The 23485-nt window shown below is 49.9% G+C and overlaps 1 protein-coding gene across 4 annotated transcripts in view; it reads right to left on the bottom strand.

Moving 5' to 3' along the window:
- TMEM266 (transmembrane protein 266) overlaps positions 1 to 23485 on the bottom strand; it is a 126795-nt gene that overhangs the window by 49511 nt on the left and 53799 nt on the right. For 2 of the 4 annotated variants that reach the window (XM_043490003.1, XM_043490004.1), the window contains exons 2-4: positions 20841 to 20972; positions 18058 to 18246; positions 871 to 1025 (exon numbers count right to left, since the gene is read on the bottom strand). In XM_043490003.1, the coding sequence (XP_043345938.1) occupies positions 871 to 1025; positions 18058 to 18246; positions 20841 to 20878 (382 nt within the window). In that variant the 5' untranslated portion in view covers positions 20879 to 20972. Of the gene's footprint in view, positions 1 to 870; positions 1026 to 18057; positions 18247 to 20840; positions 20977 to 23485 lie in introns of those variants that run through there. The other 2 variants (XM_043490005.1, XM_043490006.1) reach the window with 2 other exon arrangements.

The raw sequence follows: 23485 nt of genomic DNA on the forward strand, positions 1-23485 counted from the left end.
AAGCCAAGAGTCAAGGCCCTTGGCCCTTCCTGCTGGTACACCAAACCAGGGTCTACCAGGGGCTGGGGGCAGAAGGAGGACCCTCTGCTCTGATGGCTGTGCTGCCAAGGGACATCTGCAAGGACAGAGAGGCGGCAGACAAGCCACCACGTGCGTCAGGCTCCCATGAAAGCAGGACCAACACCACCAGGACCAGGGTGAGGAAGAAAACTGGCCTGATGGCTCGACATCCCAGCTCCAACACCTCTCACCAAGGGAAAGTCTAACTTCTCCCAAGCTTCATTCCCAAATCCATAGAAAGGGCTAAGAGCCATCTTGCCTGTCTCCCAGGGGTGCTACTAGGATCAGATGCATGGAGAAATGATTCCAAAATGATCACGTTATAGACACGCAACCCTGCCAACTTACAACTGGTTAAAAATACAAGGAATCCTAGCATCACTGTGGCTGCTATCATTACAGGTTACTACAAAGTGAGATGCCTCCACACGTGGGAACTCTAAGCTACAGAAAATTCCAATCTGGAAAATTCCAAATGGGAACAATTAAAAAAAAAAAAAAGTGCACACAGGGGTCCCCAACGTTTTGGATCTGGTCAGTTGCTGATCATGGCATGCTGGGGAGGGGGAGTGAAGAGGCCACATTGGGTGGAGTGAAGGGGGCAAACCAATGCTGGGGTGACAGAGAGAGAGGCTGCCAGATGCTTTTTTCCCCATGGTCACCCCCATGAGATATGGGGCCTGGGGGTGATGGGGTGGGGACAGCCGTCGGGCCGGGGGCAGATCTCACTGCTAGTTGGGGACCCCTGATGGATGCACATGGAATATTGACATCATATGTGTTTGCATATGTATCTCTCTTGCTACTCACACTGGAGAAGCTTTATATCTATTAGAAGTTCCAGAGTCAGGAGAATCACCACCAATATTACACAGGCTACCAGGAAACTGTTGACACTCGCACTGAGCAAAAATACCTGCCACACGGCTGCTCTCTTCCCACAGCACGGCTTCAGCCAGGTAGACCTGCGGGGACAAAAGTGGGGGGAGCAGGCGCTGAGCAGGGGTGAGGTCCCACCACAGCCCTGCTCTCAAACCCCGCCCCCCGCCCCCGCCACATCCCACCTCCCCGGTTCTGTGCCTTCTTCAGGGGGTGCTGGGCAGAATGACGAAGACCGGAAACATCTCACTGAGAGATGCAGCTTCGTTTACAGGCTGACCCGGGCTGCTCACAGCGTCGCCCTGTGCTCCAGTCTCCTCATCTTTAAAACGGGAACAAAACCACATCTCATAGCCTTGTGGTAAAGATGGAAGATCACAAAGGTTAGTGGAGAGGCTGGCCATGTGATAAGTACTGCATGAATTCTTCTTATTATTATACTTATTACTGTAGGGCTTCCCTGGTCGCTCAGTGGTAAAGAATCTGCCTGCAATGCAGGAGACTCGGGTTTGGTCCCTGGGTCAGGAAGATCCCCTGGAGAAGGGCTTGCCAACCTACTCCAGTATTCTTGCCTGGAGAATCCCCATGGACAGAGAAGCCTGGTGGGCTACAGTCCATGGGGTCCAAAGAGTCGGACACAACTGAGTGACTAACACTTTATTATTATACTTCTGTGCAGTGCCAGAATGGAGCACACGTTCTACATTTGGGAGACCCTCAAACCACCTCTAACAAGTGCTCAGTGGATTAATAAGAGAATTTTCTTTTTTTTTTTTTTTCCCAGTTATATAAGAAAAGATTTGAAGTAGATCTTTGTTTCTCAAAGCAGACTGTAAGGAAAGCTAGTTCCACAAAATGTTAATGGTTGTTACTCAATAAAAAGTTTCCATGGTTGGGTAAGTTTTGGAAAATTTGCATCAAGGTCAAATGGATTATTTTTCTTTGCAGGACATTTTTGTGCCATTAATACGCTATCATACACCAATGGACTCGAAAAGGAATTACAGAATCAGTGTCTCCCAATGCACTATCCCATGGCAGCCTTTTGTATGTAGCATCTAGAGGGACTAGTGGTCCATGGACCATCTTTTGGGAAACCCTTGACTACACTATCGTGAACATACTTAGACATGCGGCCACCAAGGATGAAATCTTTCCTGAGTAGGCCTGGATGTAGAGAGAAGGCAGAGAATCTCAGAGCTGGTGGGTCTCTTAGGACACCTGATCCACTACCTTCAGGAACACAAGATTCTGGTGGAAAGGGGGTGCCTCTAAGAAGGTCTTGGGATGGCGAGGTCAAAACTCACTGCTTTGGTAGGTTATTTATGAGCTGGACCCACCTGCCTGCCTTGACAAGGAAGAATTAGGTGCCCTGAAGCACCCGAGACAGCAGTGGCTGGGGCCTTCTCACTTCTGATTGACCTTCAGTCTCCTGGGACCATGCCAAAGGCATTCTAAACCTCCGCTTCCCCATATGTAAAACTCCTTAACCTCCAGGGTCATTGAAAATTAAATGAGAAAATGTATCTGACCTGGAAGGAACCATGCAGCTGATGACGATGGTGATGGTGGTGATGATGGTGGTGGTAATGATGATGATAAATTATCTGATGGCCCAAAGATTCGGCCATCACCCTTGTCCTTTCTGTCCTAAGGGAGCAACTGGCTGGAGCCTGCTGCACAGTGGCCAGGACCATCCCTCAAAGACCCCGAGGGTGTCCCTGGAAGGGGGACTTCTGTCTTGAGGTGCTTCCTTCTCACCAAAGGAATACTGTGGATGCTTCAAAAAGGAGATTTCTTCCTCACAATCCAGGGAAGGCTCGAAGGAGGCCCCAGCTATGGGAAGGTGGGACAAAGCTCGTGGCTCTTCAAGGAAACCTGGCTTATTCAAATCTTTCTTGGATGTTTTCCAAAACCTATGGGTGTCCTTGGCTCTGGGGGAAAAAACTGGGGGTTCAATCCCCAGCCTCAGAAACTGGTCCCAGGAAGAGGGGTAGGGGAATTCCATCAGGTGATGGGGAAGGATGGAAGGCACCTTGGACAGGCAGAGGGTGACTGATGTGACCCTCAAGCCCATGGCCCAGAGTGTGGGTGGGGTGAGGGGTGGGGAGAGCTGCCAGGTAGAAGGGAGGGTTCTCACTGAGGACAAGCAGATGACATGGGGACAAGAGTGAGTGGAGGCCAGACAGAAGGCGGGTTTCAAAGTCCCCCGCAGAACCACCTTGCTCCACCTTCCTGAATGTTCACGAGGGCTGCCCACAACCCTGGATCTTAGCAGAAAGGTCGAGAAGCGATTGGTGGCCCACGCCTAATAGGCTGCAGGGTAAACCTCAAACCAACACCATGCAGACCTCACGAGGGTTGCCAGAGAAAATACAGGGCAAACAGTTAGATCTTGAATAAGCAAGCAACAATTTTCTACTATAAATGTATCCCAATTACTGTATTTGGCTTCCCAGGTGGCTGGGTGGGTAAAAGAATCCACCTGGTGTCTCAAGTGGTAAAGAACCCACCTGCCTAAAGCGGGAGATGTAACAGAAGCGGGTTCAACCCCTGGGTTGGGAAGACCCCCTGGGGGAGGGCATGGCTACCCACTCCAGCATTCTTGCCTGGAGAATCCCACGGACAGAGGAGCCTGGTGGGCTACAGTCCATGGGGTTGTAGACTCAGACACGACTGAAGTGACTAAGCAAGCAGGCATGCACAATCATTGCACGCTTACACTAAAACAACAACAACTCATTGTTTATCCAAAATTCAAATTTAACTGGGTGCCCTGTAACCTTATTTGCTAAATCTGACAGCCCTAAATTCAGAGCAGAGTAGGCCTGAGGTGGGTCTGGTGAGGTTGGCTGCGATAAGTCAGAGGGATGTACGGGAACCCTGGAAAACAGGTGAGAAGCCAGCATCACGGAAGGAAAGACCAGGAGAGGGACACGCTGGGAGGGCTGTGCGTGTCTGACCAGGCCAGGAAATAAGGACGAGGGCAGTCAGCTCAGAGGGACAGCCGTGCCCCACCTGGCTAAGGCCCAGAGGAACCTAGAGGCTCTGCCCATAGGGGCTCTCAGCTGTGCATGCTTTTCTGTGTATGAAAGATCCCTTTGGATTTTTAAAAAATTATTTCTTTTGCTGCACCATGTCTTAGCTGCGGCATGTAGAATCTTTAGTTGTGCTGTGTGAACTCTTCACTGTAGCATGTTGGAGTTAGTTCTCTGACTAGGGATCGAACTAGGGCCCCCTGCATCAGGAGCTCAGAGTCTCAGCCACTGGACCAACAGGGAAGTCAGACCCTTTGAATTCTAAGGTAGCTTTGGCCATCACCACCGACTGACCTCCTCTCCTCCTGGTCCATGCTGAGGGTGTCATGTCTTCTTTTCTCACAACGTGACATTCCCAACTCCCTTCCACGGGCCCTATTTTAATCTTTTTGCACCTCTCACCCCAGTTCTCGCTCAGCTCCAGCTGCCTCAGCATGTCCTCTGGAAGTTTCCTGCCGTCTTCTGCCCTCCTGTTCACTCCTCCCCGAGGCCACAAGCACTTTCATCGTCTGGTCCCAGAGGAGACCCAGCTCCAATTCCACATCCTCCCTGAAACCCGGCCCAATCGTCTGTGGCCCCTAAACTGATGCCATTTCACTGTCACCTGAAATCTGAGGCAAGCGCTTTCCATGTGATGAATAAAAAAGGGCGGCTGCCAAGGCCATTTGCTGGAGCTGCTGCCACGCTGAGCACCAGAGGAAGGTACACATGTATGCCCAACAGGGGCGGGGGGCACCTGTTCTCCTCCATGCCTGTGCATCCCCGAAGCATGGGGTCTACCCCTCGGAGACCAAGCCTTTTACCCTGAGAAGTAGCTCCGGTACTTCTTCAAGTAGCAGTCTTTCCCTCTAAAAAGGAAGCTCCAAGCTTGAGCTGTCTCCATGGGAGGAAAAAGTCATTTCATGTTGCTGTTTCAAATGTTAAGATGTTGCTTTTTATTTTCTTGTGTGGTTGGAAGAACTCCCTAGGCACACCCAGGTTTGGTTACTGGGAAGCGTCAGTGCTCAGTGGGGATGTGTAGTTCGAAGCCGGCATCGCGGGCCTGGCCCTGACACCACGGCATCCCTTAGGTGGCAGGACTGAGAAACCAGGCTGGGGAAGGTCTGGAAGTCAAGTGCATGCCGGACACTGTGACCCAAACAGGCATCGGCTCTCAGACTGCCATTCCAGTGGGTGAGAGTCAGACAATAAACATGACAAACTAGGACATTAGGAATTTCCCCAGTGGTCCAGTGGTTAAGAATCCGCCTGCCAATGCACGGGACACGGGTTTGATCCCTGGCCCGGGAGGATCCCATATACCGCAGAGCAACTAAGCCCATGTACCACGACTACTGAGTCTGTGCTCTAGAGCCCACACTCAGCAACAAGCGAAGCCTCCGCAGCAACAAGCCCGTGCACCAGAACTAGGGACTCGCTCCTGCCCGCCACCACGAGAGAAAGCCTGTGTGCAGCAATGAAGACCCGGTGCAGCCGGAACGTAAATAAACAGAATTCATTCATTAAAATGAGACAGGTTAGGAAATTAGATGGTGTGTGACAAGGTGGTGGGTTCTGTGGAGGAAAAGAGGGGCATGAAGGGTGGCATTTCAAACTAGGCGGTCAGGGTAGGCCTCACCCCAAAACTGCCATTGTGAGCAAGAACTGGAGGGAGTGAGGCCGTGCATATCTGAGGGTAGGTGGTGATGTATAGGAAACGGGGACTGTTCATGGTAAAATTCTACTGGACTCCCAAGGAATCTCTGGCAGAGTAAACACCAGAAGGGCAGAAGCTGGGAGCTGGGCTGGGGGTGGGGGAGGTGGGGCTCCCCCCTTTAGGCTGGGGGCAGTTTACTTAACCCACCCGGGGTGGCTGCGGCAGGCATTCCCACAGCCCTTGGGGCAACAAATCAGTTCCTAAAGAACCCCAAGTGTAAGTGTTAGTCGCTCAGTTATGTCCGACTCTGCGACCCCATAGACTGTATCGCCTGCCAGGATCCTCTGACCAAGAAATTCTCCAAGCAAGAATACTGGAGTGGGTTGCCATTCCCTTCTCCAGGGGATCTTCCCAACCCAGGGATTGAACCTGTGTCTCCTGCATTGCAGGTAGATTATTTACCATCTGAGCCACCTTGGGAAGCCCCAGAGAATCCAGGGCAGTTGCAAAACAGAGCCCAAGACTGCCTCAGTCCTGTGCTTCCGCTCCTGCTCCAGCCCACAGGTTCCCCCAGCCCCTGCTCTGCCTTCAGCTACCAGTCCCTCAACCATGTTTATCTGGGGGTGACTTCCTGCAACCCCTCTTTTTGCACAAGTTCAAGAAATGTGATTCACACATGCTCTATGTGAACCCCAGGGCAATACACATGGGGGTGGACTCAGCTGCAGCAGGTGGAGGGAGACCACCCGTCAAGGAAAGGACAGCATCCAGGGATCCAGTAGCTGCTGAGTAGTGGTTGCCTGGTGCAGGTAGGCTGCAGTCTGCATCCAGCTTGATGACTCTCAGCCTTGGCTGGTCCCAGGACCACTAAGACAGCTTAAAAACATCCCAGTGCCTGGGCCACACACCACATCATTCAAACCACAGCCTCTAGGGTGGGACTCAGGCCTTAGTATTTTTTTTATCTCCTTGGAAGATCCCCTGGAGGAGGCAATGGCAACCCATTCCAGTAGTCTTGCCTGGATAATCCCATGGACAGAGAAGCCTGGTGGGCTACAGTCCATGGGGTCACAAAGAGTGAGATGCAGTTGAGCGACTAACACTTTCACAAAGTGCAGTTGAACTTGAAAACCACTGTCTTTGGTCCCTGATGCCCAGTGGGCTCTGGGAACCAGCAGCAGCAGCATCACCTGGGGCTTGCTGGAAACACAGACTCTTGGGCCTCCCCACACCCATGGGATGAGTGTCTGCATTCCAGTGAGATCCTGGGTGATCTGGGTGACTGGGCAGCTCAGGAGGTGGGCAGGGCATGGTCAGGGGAGTCTGGGTGCAGAAGAGATGAGGCAGTAAAGGCAAGCAGGTCCCTAGCCAGTCCCTGGGGCTGGGGCGCAGGACCCAGCACTGAGGAGATGGCGAAGCAGGCAGCCCCCCTGGGGAGCAAGAAAGTGTGCTGACTCTCACTGAGACTGGGTGTGTGTCTTCAGGGGCATCGAGGGCTTCCTTAGCCCAGACCTAAGGCTGAAGCCAGAGTCCGAGCAGGCTCTGGACTTCCAGCTCCATGAAGAGCAGGACCGTGGGCCCCAAGGCTCCAGGATGGAGGCTGGGCTGAAGCAGCAGACTTCCTGGCTGCCCCAGTGTTTGGAAATCCCAAGCTGCTGATAAAATGTCCTCTGAGACTCAAATGATTCAGACATTCCTAGGAGACTGTGTCTTAGCAGAAAAATAGAATCTTTCCAGCTTCATAATGTCCCTGAGTGATTAAATAATGACTCAAGGGGTTGCATGGGCCAAAAGGGAAATCAGCATTGACTCTTTAATTAGAGAAGATACTTTCCTCCATCTCTTGAGCTTCCAGTCCTGTCCATCAAAGCCCTGGAGTGGGTTTTCAGGGTGGTGTTATCCCCAGGAACACCACCAGAGGGCAGGCGTCTCTCAATTTCCTATCTTGGTGCAGTGACAGTGAGGGGACAGCTCCAGGAGGCCGGCTTGGGCTGCCAAAGTCTGTAAATACCAACAAGCAGATGGCATCTCCTGGCAGTTAGGCGTGTGTCCTACTGTGAGGGTCCACCAGTCACTCCTGAGACCTCAGAGAAACCCTGGAGCGGGAGGGGAGGTGAGTATCCTTACTGCTTCCACTTTATATACTTAGGTGTCTTGATAAAAGTTTGAAAGAATAACTTTTAGAATGTGAGAATGAACTCTGGCAAGTTTCTGATGGGACCTTCATATGAGGTCAGGCCACGTGAGTGGCCCAGAAGGAGGCGGCTCCAGGTCACTGCTCCATCAGGCCGTGTTCCCAAGCCTGGCACCGAAACAGCCCTGTTCTGAAAGGCAGAGCAGAGCTGTGTGCTGCCAGGACGGCAGGGGCTGTGTTTGCTCCTGGGGGGTCTGGCTTCTCCCACCCTGGCAATCCACAGCGTGGCTGCCAGGCTGGTGTAGCTGGGAGGATGCACGATGGGGGAGGGGCAGTGACTAGGGTATGGGGATTGTGGAGACCTCCAAGCTATCTGAACAGGTGCTCACAGGCTGTGGACAGCCACGGTGTCCCCGGAGGAGGTGGAAGATCACAGAAGAGCCTGTTTCTCTGCGAGTGGCCAGATCAGATGGCTACATATCCTACTGCGTGGGGATATTCATCCACCAAGTCCCCAAAGAAAGGGGTTGAAGTTGAGGCCTTAATGAAGTCTGGGGCACTGGGCCTCCCCACCCTACCTCAACTCCAGCCTTGGGAGGCTCTACTTGACCAGAGCACTGAACCTTCTGGCTTGCAGAGCTCTCTGAGGCATGAAAACCTTGGCCCTGCAGCCCAAACAATGCACAAAACCACAGCAGTGTGCACAGCATTCCAAGGGGTGCATGGACCCCTTGAATCTCACTACTAGATCTTCTAAGGACACCTGGGATCCAAGTTTAAAGCCTGGGACTGGGCAGTCTGAGATCCGCCCCCACGCCCGCAGGCCCTGAGATACTCTAATTCTGTGTTGCTAGACCCTGGTGGCTTGGGTGCCCCAGACTTGGTGGTGATTTCATCAGCAGACCATCCAGTGGCCCCACTTTTCTTTACTGTATTCACTCCAGAGGATTAAATTGCTGTCAGAGTAAGCCACGAAGCTGACTTAAAATCCAACTTCTGGCATTGCCCTGGGTTTTATTTGTACTGATTTAACAAACACTTATAAGGCATTTACTATATACATATGCCACTCTGAGCACTTAAAAAATGTTAACTCATCTAGTAGTTTTAAAAGACAATTCCTTTAATTTTTTTCCCTCTGTTGACAAACAGTGGGGAAAGCCAGACTTTTCCATCTGTCTAGGTTTTGGTACTAACTGCAGCCCCACCACTGCCTGAAATCTGAGTATAATCTTTGAGCCTTAGTTTCTTAGCTCCCAAATGGGAAAACTGCTATTTTATTGCAGGAGTGTTATACTAAAATATTAAAAATAATATGTAAAATCTATAATGTAATGCTTACTATACCATTCATATCTTCTATGATTTAGGTGTGTGGACATTAGAAAAGCAATTTATCATCTAAATGTGGGTAGTTTCCACATCCATTCCATCCTGCTCATACTTAGTACATGCCCACTAAGTGCCAGGCACTGTACTGAGGGCACTCAGGGCATTCATCTATATGGAATCTGCAGCCTTATAAGTTAATTCTGACTCCGCCATGAGCTCTTAGTCCTAGACTACCCGGAAAAGCTGAACATGTAAAGGAAGAGGAGAAAGCAGGAGCGGGAAATGGGCTTACATGTGAAGAACTTGTTCAAAAAGACAAACCTCCTCTGAGAACCATCAGTCCTGCAGCCACAGGGACACACCTGTGCCTCTTCCTCGCTCTCACAGGGAGACCCGGGACAGCAGGAAAAGCGCTGTCAAGCAGCCCCTGTGTTCCTGCACACAATCGCAAGAGGCAAGCCACAGCAGCACACACGCCCAGAAATGCGCGCACACGACTCGCTGCAGTCACGGAGACTCTCAGGTCGGAGGTGAGAGGTGACTCTCTCAGTCCTCGGGGGGACTGAAGAAACTGAAGCTCCCCCTAGAGCAGCTTCAGCGCTGCAATCAGAGTTAAAGGTGAGCCCCACCACCTTGGGGTGGAGGGCGGTGTGCAGCTGGGGTCCCGGGAGTCTGACATGTGCTTGCTCCAGAATCTCAGATATCTTGCATCCTGGGAAATGCCAGCTCTGGGAAAGACAGCAGGGTGCGGTGGCAAGAGCCCAGCCCAGGAGCTGTCACCCTGCTTGACAAGTCATCAACCCCCATCTGGGAAAACAATGACCAACACAAACCATCGACCCGCTACTTGGGGGACTTGGGACACTGTCCACACGCCTCTGAAGGTCTGCCACGGGGTCCTAGCCTACTCGGTGAGAGAGTGGGGTGCTGCTGGACCAAGTAAGTGGCCACAAGACTCTCTCACCTCCCGAGTCCTTAATGCAGGAACTGGCCAAAAGTCCAAGAGTCTTTTTTTGTGCCAAGCTTTGCGGACAGGGCTGCCTGGATGAGGTCAGCTTCCTACCCAGGAGGTTAACAAGGGGGCTACAATTTTCAAGCATTCCCTCCCCACTTCCCCGTCCAGCTCTCTGTGGCTCTGAGCTGTGGCTTGGCAAACCCCGGGTCAGCCAGCTCCCTCTTCTCTTTGGCCAAAGTTCAGATCTCAAGTGCCTCCACAGATGACTGGGGGCCCCCCAAGCCCCATAAATCCAGCTCACTTTCCTTGGGGACCTGGACTTGGGTTTATGTCCTCACCCCGCCCTCCGCGGCCCCCCCCCCCCCCCCCCCCCCCGCCAAAGGCAGCTCTCAGGCACCCCGCAAAGATGGTCAGAGGCACTCTGCCGCCACCTAGTGGTCACTAGCAGCTGTACACCCTGGCCCTACTCAGGTGGGGAAAAAGTTTTATTTTGCTGCGAAATATAGGTGAACTTACCACCTTCCTAATAAATATAAAATCTTTGCAATTCTTGGACTACAGGAAACAGGTTAACTGTTATTACAAGAAAATACTTTTTTAATCTGAATTAAACCTCTATTCCCTGTTTGGGGCATCAAGAACCCTCATGGAAGCCTGAGACTACTAAAAATATAGAGTCATGGGTCACAATGTCAGGTTGGGTTTAGGGACAGCTAGTGTGTCAAAGGAAGGGATGGAGTTTTATTATAGACAAATCTCACTGGCATTGAGAAAATGGATTAAGGAAACTCTTTTTAACGTTTTTTCTTCCTTGAGGGAAATATGATGACTCAAGCTTTACAAGCCACATGATACAGAACTTTTAGACTTTGCACTTGCAAGGTCATGGCACAGACAGAACTGCCTTTTAACCCAGAACCCCAAAAAACTGTTTCTTTTTCTGAAAGGATGCTAAGAGTATACTAGCTCAAGTGGGCAAGGTTCTGAGGCAAGTCTGATTTATTTCTCTTAGAATGATTTTGTGGAGGGGCTGTGGAATTAGCAGGGATGCTCAGAGGTGGGCTAGTCACAGACCATGGCCTTGAGTTCTGAAGCATGAGAATCCTGGTCCCTTCCTGTGATTCTTTCTGGACCCCACATAGGTCTGGGACTAGCCTCCACCTCTCCCCAAATAAAACTGGGCTTCCCCTTCTCTTCTAATTTTATCTTAACACAGCCTCATCCATCCATTTACTCACTCAGGTCATTCCTTCATTTAATCAACACCCCTCTGTGCTCCAAGGCTCAAAGGATCTGATCTCTGTCCTGAGGGAGCACTTAATCCAGTACCATGGGGAGGCTGGAGAGTAGGGCAGAGTTTAGTGTCATGAGTGCTGAGACAGAAGTAGGTCAGGGGTTACGGTGCAGGGAGGTGAGACCCTGGCCTGGGTGGGCTGGGGGACAGAAGACTTTCTGGATGGGGTGGTCCTTGGACTACAGAGTGTGGGGAGAGAGAAGGGAATATGGGGTCATGGATCAGGGGGTACCTCTCCTCCTCCCTCTTTGCCTCCAGCCTTTGTTTGCTGGCATGTCTAAAATTATTTCAGTCGTTATTTAAAGATGTTGCTATATTGGCCCTGTCTTCTTTTCCTAACCTGACATCTCAAAAACTATTAGGTTTTCTTCCTCTGACTGTGAAGTTGCAGTTATTTCAGAAATGTGTCATTGGCATCATCTCCAAGCAATGTCCCTTTCTGTCTACAAGCCTTCCTCCAAGCTTCTCCCATCTAGAGGTCTGGCCCTGACCAACCAGGTCAGACCCTGTAGAACACTAAAACATAAATAATTACAAAAGGCTGAATATTTTTCATTTCTTAGTTTTGATATTTTGACAAAGACGATCCTGCCTACTCTCCCATAACTCTCCCTGCCCTTGCTTTTCACCAAAAGAAGGGGAGCACTCTCTCTCTGGAGGGCCACAGAGTCTCCTCTATAAACGGGGGTGACAGCCCTTGCTTTCACTGCCTTCCTACCACATATGTTGTCACCATCACTTTTCCTTTGGGCTGTGCGCCTCCTGAGGGTGGAGACTCTGGGCTTCTCTGAATTTTCTGTCTTCTGTGACCTCCTGTCTAGCTAGCCCAGACCCTGCAAACCAAGCAGGCCTTCAGTGTAGTGAAGCTGGTTAAGAAAAGGCAGAACTGCCAGTCTGTGCCATGAGTTAGCCACCTACAAACCCAGTGGCCCTCTTCTAAAGGGGGACAGCTGGTTCACCAAGAAGCAGCTCTGTATCTCACGTTCCCACTGTTTAATGGGGTGATGTCCCAAAGGGAAGCAGGCCCAGACGGGGCTCTGGTTACATGGAAACACAAAGGGAAACACTGGGATCGTGGACACAAGTCAAACTGCCTCCAAGTGAAATAATCAAGTCAAGCAAGTTACTGAAGAAACAGTCTGAGAAGGCAGACATGTTTCTAGTTCTTTTCCAAATCCAATGATGACTATAAAGGAAAAAGGAAAGTTCTCATTCTGGATCAAAAGCTATGAATGAAGGCTTGGGTTCCTTACAGGCTGTGGTGTATTGCGGACAATTCTCCAATATCCATCCTACTCTTGGCCCATTGGGTAACATCAATGTATTTCAGGAAATGACAAAGTTCAAGGGGTGGCCCTGATTGGGCTGTGGATTCCCATATCCCTTACCATGTGACCCAATTCTAGCCAATGAGACATGAGGAGAGAGCAGCTAAAGAATTCTGGGAAAGTTCGTTGCTCTTGAAAGAGAATGATGGGCAGCCATTCTTTCTCTTGCCAGGTATGTATGAAGACGATGTGGCCAGATAACCATGGCAGGTCTCTCACAAAATAAGGAGAACCTTACAGCATCAGGATGAAGCCAACACTGCTGACAGACGGAAGGAATCTGGTCCTTGTCACTATTGTTGAGGGTCTGGACCAACCTCAAAGCTGCCCTGGCTCCAGGCACTTATGGAGTGGGTCATTGTGGCAGCTCAGCTGGGGCTCAGAACACGCCCGGGCAGCTCCTCTGTTCCCCTCCCTCTCCTCTAAGTGTCTGCTCACATCTGCAGACATGCACGCAGATTTGTGTTTTATCACTATCGAAGGAGGAAGTGCATGGCTGGGGGGAAGACGCAGGGAGGGCAAGGATGACGGTGGTGGTGTAGTTGGCATGATGTGCCAGTGCGGCCCCTTGGATTGAATTGGAGACCTGGGTGAAGAGAAGTGAAAGCCAGAAGCAAATAGGACCAGAGTGGTTTGGGCTCATGGATAGCTTGGTACAGAGTCTGGGGGGAGGGAAGGCTTTTCATCCCTACCCTGCTTGGGTATCCTGTGGCCTTCTGGTTTCTGAAGCCCCCGAACTGGGCACTAGCATTCCCACAATGTACACTGTTGGCGGCAGTGGCTTCGTCGGCAATGGACGTGGACAAGAGGGAGCCAGAGCAGGGGAGGAAGAAGGACACAGTTCCAACAGTGACTGTGCCTGACTGACTGGCTTCGTGGAGCGTAGGTGTCTTGGAAACCACTGGCTCCTGTCGAGGCAGGAAGGGGGCTGAGGGCCATTGTAAATGAGTCAAAGTGTGTGACTCATTCTGGTAATGGGCTGGGGAGGACAGCCAGGTAGGTCGAGATCCACTGACTGGGACCAGATAGAATTCCTTTTTGGGAGAAGACAGTTCAGTTGTGGGTCCTGTTGGGTTTGAGATGGCCAGAAGTCCTGACTGGGTAGGTAATGGCTCCTCAGGCTGGATTTAAGTGCTTCCACCAAAAAAAAAAAACTATTTTAAGCAATGATTTGGGTGGAGACTAGAACATTTCTTAAATATTCAGTCCACTCAGAGATAGAAGAACAGATAATTCCACAGACACTTGTTAGGATTATATGTGTATCTGGGATCCTGTGAAGATGTCCAGGAAATAATTGTATGTGAGCCAGGAGTTTGAGAGAGAGAGAGAGAGAGAGAAAGGAAGAGAACTGTGTTTGAGATGTGGCTTTGAAAGCTACAAGTTGAAGAACGTTAATTTCAGTCATGGGGGTGGATGCACTTACCTATTGGATAGAATTAGTAGAGTGAAAATGGCCAAATTCAGAAAATGAAGGACCCCAACATTCAAGGACCAAGCAGAGAAAGAACAAGTTTTAAAAGGCCTCGAATGGACAGCCAAAGGGGTAGGGAGAGTGTGATAGGGCAGCAGGAGATGGTGTTTCAAGATGGGGGAGTGGCTGACAGTCTCAAATGCTGGACAGAGGACAATGAAAAGATCTTGGCAACATGGAGGCTGTTGATGATCTTGAGGAGAGTTGCCCTGCAGACAGGGCTGAAGCTGGACTGCAGGAGACCAAGGAATGAACGGGAGGGAGCAGAGGGGGCATGGCAAGTGGAGATGAAGCTTTTAAGAAGTTTGGCTGCAAACGGGAAGAGAGAGATGGTAGCAGCAAATGGGACGTGGAGTTGGGGGAGGATGTGAGAGACCTGAGTGTGTGATGAGTCAGAGTGAAGATGTAACTGAGGCAGCAAAGTTCATGAAAAGGTGTGAGGGGAGGGGAATCAGCACTCAGAGGTAAGGTGGGCCCTAGAAGGGAGGATGCAAGGGACAGAGGGGGTGGGATGCAGTTCATCTGTGACTGTTTCTACTTCCTGAGGGAAGGAGGAGATGAGGTCATCTTCTGGGGGCAAGAGCCGGCTTGGGGGAAATGGGAGGAATCTGAAATAGCCATCTGGGGACCAGGAGTGAAAGGTCACCAGGACAACAGAGGACTGTCAGGCAAAACTGAGAAGCAAGCTGAGACTGCAGATCATGAGTCTGGGGAATGCTGCTACAGGTGGAATGAGTCCTTCTCCCCCACCCCACCCCCCAAATCAAATGCTGAAGCCCTAAACACTGGCCAGCCCCCCAGTACTGCAGGTTGTGACTGTATTTGGAGGTGGGGCTTCTGGGAGGCAATTAGGTTTAGATGAGGTCAGGGTTGGGCCCCCATGATGGGATTAGAGCCCTTATAAGAAGAGGAAGAGACGAGCTCAGTCTCTCCACTCATACAGAACAAGGAATGGCCATTTGAGAGCACAGCGAAAAAGCAGCTGTCTGTAACCCAAAGAGAGAGCCCCCACCAGCCACTGACCCTGCATCTTGGACTTCCCAGTACCAGGACTGTGAAAAAATAAATATCTGTGTTTCAGCTGTCTGGTCTGTGGTCCTTTGTTATGGCAGCCCCACCAAACTAAGACAGTGCCAATCTGCCCAGGTGTCTGACCTTCCCACCTGAGCCCCAGGCAGTCTGGGTATGGAAGCAAAGAGGGTGGACAGCAGAGAGCTCTGCAGTTTAAGCTCCATCAGGCAGATACGTGAGAAGGACAAAGGTCTGTTAGGAAAGTCAAGGCGCTTGACAGAGATGAATCTTTTCCATCTTTGCCTAGGGGTTTACCGACATTTCAGTGACTGCACACTTTTGACAGTAGAGCCGAAGAGTAGTATCACATGTGCAATGTAGGCTAACACCACAGTTACAACGTGATTTTCTAAAGGGACAGATGACAAACCAGAAGCCCATAGTGCCAGCCTGGATCAGGAGCCAAGGCTCTATCTTTGTCTCGTCTCAAGTCACTGTGTGACCTTGGGCAAGCTCCTTCCACTCCCTGGACTCGGGCATCCTGTTAGAGTATTTAGAATACACACGTCCTAAGAATTTTTTTTCCTCCAGCTCTAATATTCGCAGATTCTGGGGAACTTAAAAGCACTGAAATACCATTGAACTCAAAAGCAGTGAATGGCAAGGTGGCTGGGTCACTGGGCACCCCCTTGCTGGGTACTCTGAGGTCCCATCACTTCTTACAGAAAATATTCATTCCTATATATAACAGTTCACTTAGTAGGAAGAGGTGTATTTGACAAGACTTACAGAAAAGCTTTTCAAAGACCTAGAAATCATGTTGTTTTGCATTGTTTCAGAAAAGGCCAGGTTGGAAATTATGGGAAAACCCCAGGAAGTACAGCAAGAGCCAAGAAGAAGCCTGTGAGGAGAGCCTTTCCCCCCTTCACAGTGTGCTTTGGTTCTGCTTCCTCGGGCTCTGGCTGGTGTCCTGTACCTGCTCTTCCTTCCTCCAGGAAGCCCTCTGGCTGCCAACGGAGCCCCCTGCGGAGAACTCCAGCGGGGAAGCAAATCCCTTCTGCCAGGCTGCTTCCTATTTACTCAACAGAAGCAGCGTTCCAGGGCGCACCTGGAGACTCAAATCAAATCAAGAGCCTCTTTGCCTTGCAGGCATCCTATTTGTATTCTCCCTGCTCAGAAGAAACCTTGCAGAAGCCTGATTCAGAAGTCAATGGAATGACAAAGCGGGGACACTGCCTTCTCCAATTCAAGCGAAGGAGTGGTGCCCCATAGCCTGGACCTCTGCAGTGCATGCGCCCACAGGGTGCAGACCGTGGACATGGTCCGGAACCAGGACCCGCGAGGATCCTTCCCTCTTCTTGCCTTCAGACTGTAAACTTGAAAAGAAGCTAACGCTGGTGCAAGTGAGGTGGGCAATGAGTCCCTGAGAACCGCGGCGGGAACCAGATTGTACTATCAATTTTGACCGCCAGAGGGCAGTGACACGGGAACCGGGGGCGCAGGGAAGGCTCGACCGCCAATGTCACTGGCGGAGGCCAGGACCTGGAGACCTGGAGAAGACCCTGTGGTCAGAGCGTGCAGCCCGTGCTCAGAGGATGGCGCCGCCGTCCGCGAGGCATCGCGAACTATTTCCAGCCCTTTTGCCTATCCGTTTCCAGTGTCCTGCTGACTCGAAGCACAGTCCTTGGAGAAGATTATATTTTCAGAGAAAGCCACTGGGGTGAAGTTTTTGCACAAGGCGTATGTGTGGTTTCACAATTATTGGGCAATTTACCTCGGGAAGGCCGGGAGCCCCTTCGTAAATCCGCGCGGGGAATCCGAGCTCTGCAAATTTAACTGTAGCTAAGGCTTCTCATTTGCTTCTAAAATAACCTGGCAACCCTTAGTTTTTATATTCAAAGCAGTCGGCGTGTTCCAAAAATACCAGCGGCACCCAGGGAAGGAGAATAGCCCACAACTGGCTCCCAAGCTCGGGGCCAGTGTTTAAAAGCCTGTATCTAAGAGCCACAGGGTGGGGCTGGGGAAAGTCGGACCCCCTGTGACCCCAGGACCTGTTCCTGACCTTTCGCTTCCCCCATGTAAACTGAGGGTTTCACTGCTGTGTCTCCCATGCCCAGATTGAAAAAAGATGTCCAATCTGATTGACCAGCTAAGTAAAAGTAGGTAGGGGCCACTCTCTCTGTATCAGAGGCCACCAGAAAAGGAGCGGCTAAGGGCTGCAAAGCTCCTGGCTGAATGCTGCTAAATTCCCTTCTGCCCTTAGCGTGTTCCCGCACACAGAATGCTCTCTTCCTGATCCCGTCCCTGGTGAGAGAACACTGTTTAGTGGCTAAGTCATGTCCAACTCTTGTGATCCTATGAACTGTAGCCCGCCAGGCTCCTCTGTCCATGGGATTTCCCAAACGAGAATACCAGAGTGGGTTGCCAGTTCCTTCTCTGGGGCATCTTTCCGACCCAGGGATTGAACCTGTGTTTCCTGCTTGGCAGGCTGATTCTTTACAACTGAGCCACCTGGGAAGCTGGATATAAGGAAAGTACAGTTTAAATCCATTCCTTATGGGCTCTGACCCCCTGGGTGACTCACTTATCCTGTGGGTTTCCCAATTCTTAGGTGTCCAGATTGAGAGTTGTATGGGTCCTTAGGGAGTTTAACAGCCTTTAAATACTATAATTCCCTGAGTTCCAAGCAAATGTTCACTTAATGAGTTGTCCAACAGCAACTGATGTTTTCTGTGCCCACAGCCTTTTTCTGAGGAAACCATGTCTGAGGAGGAGGGCCCATGTGGCCTGATGTGAACTTATTGTCTCTTGACTATCTGGCATCTCTCATCTCGGGCTGCCTCCCTGGAGGTACCCATGGAAACCTGGGGCGTTAATGTGACAGACTTCTTAGCTACTCAGCGGTCCCACACCTACCCTTCTCTTTGGTAATCTTCGTCCAGATTTGACAGGAGCTGTGAGCCCGCTGTGGAGAGGTCGACGGCAGCCAGCGGCAAGTCGCGATAGGCAAAGTTCACCAGCTGCACGGGAGCAATGCTCTTGGTTTCTTCGTCTACTTGTTGGGAGATGATCTCAACTTCGGAAAGTCCTCTTTCTGTGGCAGGCCTGAGTGGGGGAGGACAGCAACAGGACAGAGTCATCCCCCAAGAACAAAATGACATTTCTGTTCCCCAAGGAGATGAGGGAGTAGGCACAGGATCACTGCTGTGCTGGAGGAGGGCGGAGGAGGGCAAAGGAGGGTGAGTTTTCGTTCCTCCCCACTGGCCACCCCACCACCCGTGCCATCTCCTTCATCAGCTGGGGAAAAGCAGACGCGTGCTCACATCTGAAAACATGAGCTTTGGGGGCAAGTATAGACCCAGATGGAAACTCTGCCAACCAGCAAAGCCAGGATTTAGACTTTTAGGCTTCTCAGTCACCAGACTTTATGTTGGAGTAATTAATATATTCTTGTAAATTGTCTCCTGGGTTTCTTTGTAATGGTCCTACCATCTGTACACAATAGAGAAATGAGGTGCTTGCTCACAACTGGATGTACTGCTGGTGCTTAGGGGGCTGATCTGGAGGGGCCAAGTGAGCCTTCAGGCCGTGAGGACAGGAGGGACCAGCTGTCCTGGATGCCATTCTGTTCCTACTCACACTAGTTCTGTTACAGCTCTTTTAAGGTTGAGAGTAGGAAATGGGGATCAATAGATCAAATGTTCGAGAGGTTGTGAGTCTCATCCTAGGTTACTGTCAGACTCACCACGGGCCCTGCAAATAACCCACAACTCTATTATTATTACAGAGCATCTCAACCCGGGGCAGGGCTACCTCCTGTAACAGTTTATCAAGCAACCCAGCACAGTATTTAGCAATTGGTGGAGGAATTTGTGGCTGTGACCTTCAGTGACCACAGGAGGTCACTAACAACATCAATAGGAAAGGGGACTACACATCCTGCAGTGTGTTGGGTAACCAAGAACTCTTCCTCCCAACCCCAACAGCTACCCTGTGAAGAGAGGGTAAGCTGGATCATTTTGCTTTTACCTCCTGGGGTGCCGTCTTTGGTCTCCCCAACAAATCTTTGAGCCTAGCTCATCCTGTAGAATCTGAAGGGCTGGGTCATATGCCTCTGGCCAAACAGTGAGGAGGAGTAAGAATTAACTATCCAAGGATCGTTGAGAGGCCAGTGGTAAGGCTGAGGTGACAGCCCAGTCTGTGTTAAACTGTTCTTGGGCTCAGGTGCAGATTCCAGTGCTGACTTCTGTGGGCCTCCGCATTCTGGGGCTTCAGTTTCCCCAGCAGAGGCATGACAAGGTGAAAGAGAGGTGCCATCCCTTCTCTATGACCTGACATGGATATGAGAAAGACGAAGTGGGGGGACTCTGGATTGAGAAGTCCCTACACTCGGCTGGATGGTTCTAAATGCTAAGCTTTTCCAACTACCAAGATTATTAGTTACTGAAAGCTACCCAATAATATACAGTAGCAGCGATCTGGAAAGTCTAGAGCTGCATCTGCCTACTTCTCTTTTGCTTGAATCATCCAGATAATTGAGGGAAAACAGGGATTTTTCTTGAACACCACAGGTTGGTGGCCTAAGCCACCTGAATTCACCCAGTAATTTCCAGTGCCAAGTTCTCTTCTGTGGGCCTTATTTAAACCTTAGTTCTTTGCTCCCTGTCAAGCACAGATAATGGTACTCATCATGGTGTGACAACTACAAAACGACTCAAGATCTTCAGACAGAACAGTCACTGGATGTGAAGTTGCTGTGTTTCTCAACAATTGGAACAGAAGTGTGGTTGTTCATGTGGGAATCCTGGCTCCTCCAGATGTCCCCCCAAAACTAGACGACACTGGGCTGAATTTGTTCTTTTCTTTTGGAAACTATGGATTGCTGAACCGGGGCTTTCTGATCCATGGGATGTTCATGGAGGGCTGGGGTGAGTTTCTGAGACTAACAGGAAGTGGTCCTGAGAAGCGTGGGATAAGCTACTTCTGTCTTTCTGCCTTTCTTGCTCTCTTTTCCCCTCCTGCTAATGGTCATAGCACCATGGCCCGGCACCATCTCGCCTCATGTGGTCACCTTTCAGCAGAAGGAGACAAGGCCTCCTTTAGGAGGAGTAAAGGTCTGGGTGTTGGGACTGGTCCCTGGTCTTGGGTAAGAAGAACAGTATGGTAGACAACATGTATCAGTGATTCCTTTCTGCACCCCTCACTTTGCCATGTGACTCTGCAGCTTCCCATCAAAAGGAAGAGTATATTTCCCACCTCTGATGCTGTGTTCAATCAAGAGACTTGTTTTGGCCGATGGGATATTAGTAATTCCACAGGACTAGCAATGGGATTACAACCCCAGTTTTGTTTTGTCTTTAGGTTGCACTGTGTGGCATGTGGGATCTTAGTTCCCTGACGAGGGATCGAACCCGATGGAACCACAGTCTTAAACAGTGGACCACCAGGCTAGTCCCTACAACCCCAGTTTTGGATTGCAGAATTCCTCTGCCTTTTTGAACTAAAAAAATGAGATGACAAGAGTAAGGCAACTCAGAGAAAAAGTAGATTTTAACAAGTTATTTTAATGTCAGGCTCAAGGACAAAACCACTTGGAGCCCCTCCATCTCTACGGGGCTGGGGAAGGAGCTATTGGCTATTTCCCCTATCCAGACATACCAACTCAGCACCTGCAGAAAGCAGATCCCAGTGCTACTTACTGTGGATTGGTCATGTTGAAAGATGCAACCAGGGCCATGGGTTTTCCTGGTGTCTAGTGGGGCTCAGCTGTCTTGAAGTCTGACGTCAGCATTTCCAAGCATGAGTTCTACAAAACATGTGAATGTGGTACCCTGCAAACAAATAATTGAATAGTAGGAATTTGTTACACTCAGGAGCCAAACCAGAGTCCTCCTAAGCTCATCTAAAGATGGAAGCCCTTAGAACTTTCTCTGAGATAGACTTCCCTTCAAAGTAACAGTGCACAGATTCTGATCATTACTTACGGCAGATACCAATAGACAGGATTTCTCTCTTTTTTAGATGAAGAAATGGGCCCAGAGTGACAAAGTGACTTTTCTGCATCACACGGAGATGGCAGAGAGCCAGGTTGAACCACAGCTCTTTCTACTAAATAGCCTAGTAAAAACCAGGGTAACTCTATATACTTCAGCTTTAGGAATCTCAAAAATTAGGTTTGTCTAAAATAACCTCAAGAGCTTTCCCACAGATTTCTTTCTCCCGAGATTTCCCTCTCCTCTGGTAGGCTGTTTCTTCACTCTTCCAGGCCTCCCTCTCTTCTTCCCAACCGGGTCACTCCAAGAGAGAGGCCACACACCTCAGACCGAGGCTGCCTGTGGTCATGAGGTATGAGATAGATGGGCCCCTGGGCTGGACAGCTGGTATTTGTCAAGTGGAGTAAAACGGAAGCTTTGTTCTCACCCAGACACTCCAAGAACAAAGCTAGTGGTTGAAGCTGAGCTCTGCTGAAGTAAAGAGATAAGATGACCACTCCTGAGGTCAAGGAAAACTTCCCTGTCTGCACATGCGCAGGGAGGCTCCTTGGGGGACTAAAGGGGAGGGGACACCACCCCATAATAAGTGTGAACAGCCCATAGGCCTCTGCAGTGGGATCCATCTCAGCAAAAAGTTGTGCACGTATGTTGGAGAGGGTCCTAGGACCAGTCAGGTGTGAAAAGAGGAGGTAACTGACCAAATATAAACATAGACCCAGAAGGATGGTCTTTTGTAACAGCAGTCCCCAACCTTTCTGGCGCCAGGGACCGGTTTCATGGAAGATGGTTTTTCCACAGGGTGGTGGGGTGAAATGGTTTCAGGATGATTCTCATAAGGAGCACACGACCTAGATCCCTCACATGCACAGTTCACACTAGGGTTGGTGCTCCTGTGAGAATCTAATGCCACAGCTGAGCTGACAGGAAGCAGAGCTCAGGTGGCAATGTGGGCAATGGGGAGTGACTGTAAACACAGATGAAGCTTCCCATTTGCTCACCTGCCACTCACCTCCTGCTGTGCAGCCCCACTTCTAACAGTTGGGGACCCCTGCTCTATATAGGATTTAAATCACCTCTTACTGCAGCCCTCATTCAAGATACCCATACTCCTCTCCTGATGTATATTTCTGCCTCAAATAAATAAACTTTATCTCTGTGTTCTCCCATACATTGTGCTATGTCTCTAATAATAAACCTTGTCCTCATTTTTTCCACCCATAAAATATGGGAATAATAATAGAACTAACTAAATGAGTTAATGCATGTAAAACCCTTGGAATAGTGCCTGGCATCTACTGTTGGCTTTTATCAACAGAGCTATTATTTTATAAATTTAAATTGCACAGTCTGTTGAATCTGAGCACATTCCAAAGCATTTGGATGTCTGAGTGTAAGATTTCCTCTTAAAATCTGGATTAGGTAAATAGAATATACTTTTCTACAAACAGATACTATAGTACCACCTTGAAGTCTTCTGGGAAAGAGTAACAGATTGTACACAGACAAGGAGACAGACTCAGGTTTTGGGTGATTTTTAACTACTTAAAAGGGAAGTTACTCAAAGGGCTGGTCCTTCCATAAGTTACATTCTAATTGCAAACTGGTTTTCCTACAAGACATCAATCCAGGATAAATATCCTCTCCCAATCCTGAAGCTCTTCCCAGATGGCGTGAGTGATAAAGAACCCACTTGCCAATGCAGGAGATGTAAGAGAGAGATGTGGTTCGATCCCTGGGTCAGGAAGATCCCCTGGAGGAGGGCACGGCAACCCTTGTCTGAATTGTCCAGAATTCTTGTCTGGAGAATTCCATGGACAGAGGAGCCTGGCAGGCTACACTCCATGGAGTCGCAAAGAGGCGGACCTGACTGAGTGACTTAGCCATGCAATCCTGAAACTCAGCTCTCAAGGAACAAAGGGACAGAATCGTTACATGGTGCCAAAGGAAAAGGTGCTCTTGGAGTGAAAAATATTGGAGGATTGATGGTAAACCTGCAAAGCGGGGAAGAGCGTTCACGTTCTGTGTAACTAAGAAAAGTAACAGCTCAAGGTAAAGGAAATTGAGGAAATCTTGGGAAATCTGAACTTTGAGCAACTGGAAATAAGAGAGATGGAGAGCTTCATAAAATCAGAAGAGCTCTGGGATTTCCCTGGTGGTCTGGTAGTTAAGACTCTGCACTCTCAATGCAGGGGGCCCAGGTTCAATCTCTGGCCAGAGAACTAGATCCTGCATGCCACAATGAAGAGTTCACATGCCGAGACAAAGACCCAGTGCAGCCAAATAAAAGAATAAATTAATAAAGCCAGAAGAGCTTTAATATGGGGACCACTGTTTTCACACCAGATGTTTTT

Source organism: Cervus canadensis, chromosome 17 (genome assembly GCF_019320065.1).
Source record: "Cervus canadensis isolate Bull #8, Minnesota chromosome 17, ASM1932006v1, whole genome shotgun sequence".
NCBI lineage: Eukaryota > Metazoa > Chordata > Mammalia > Artiodactyla > Cervidae > Cervus > Cervus canadensis.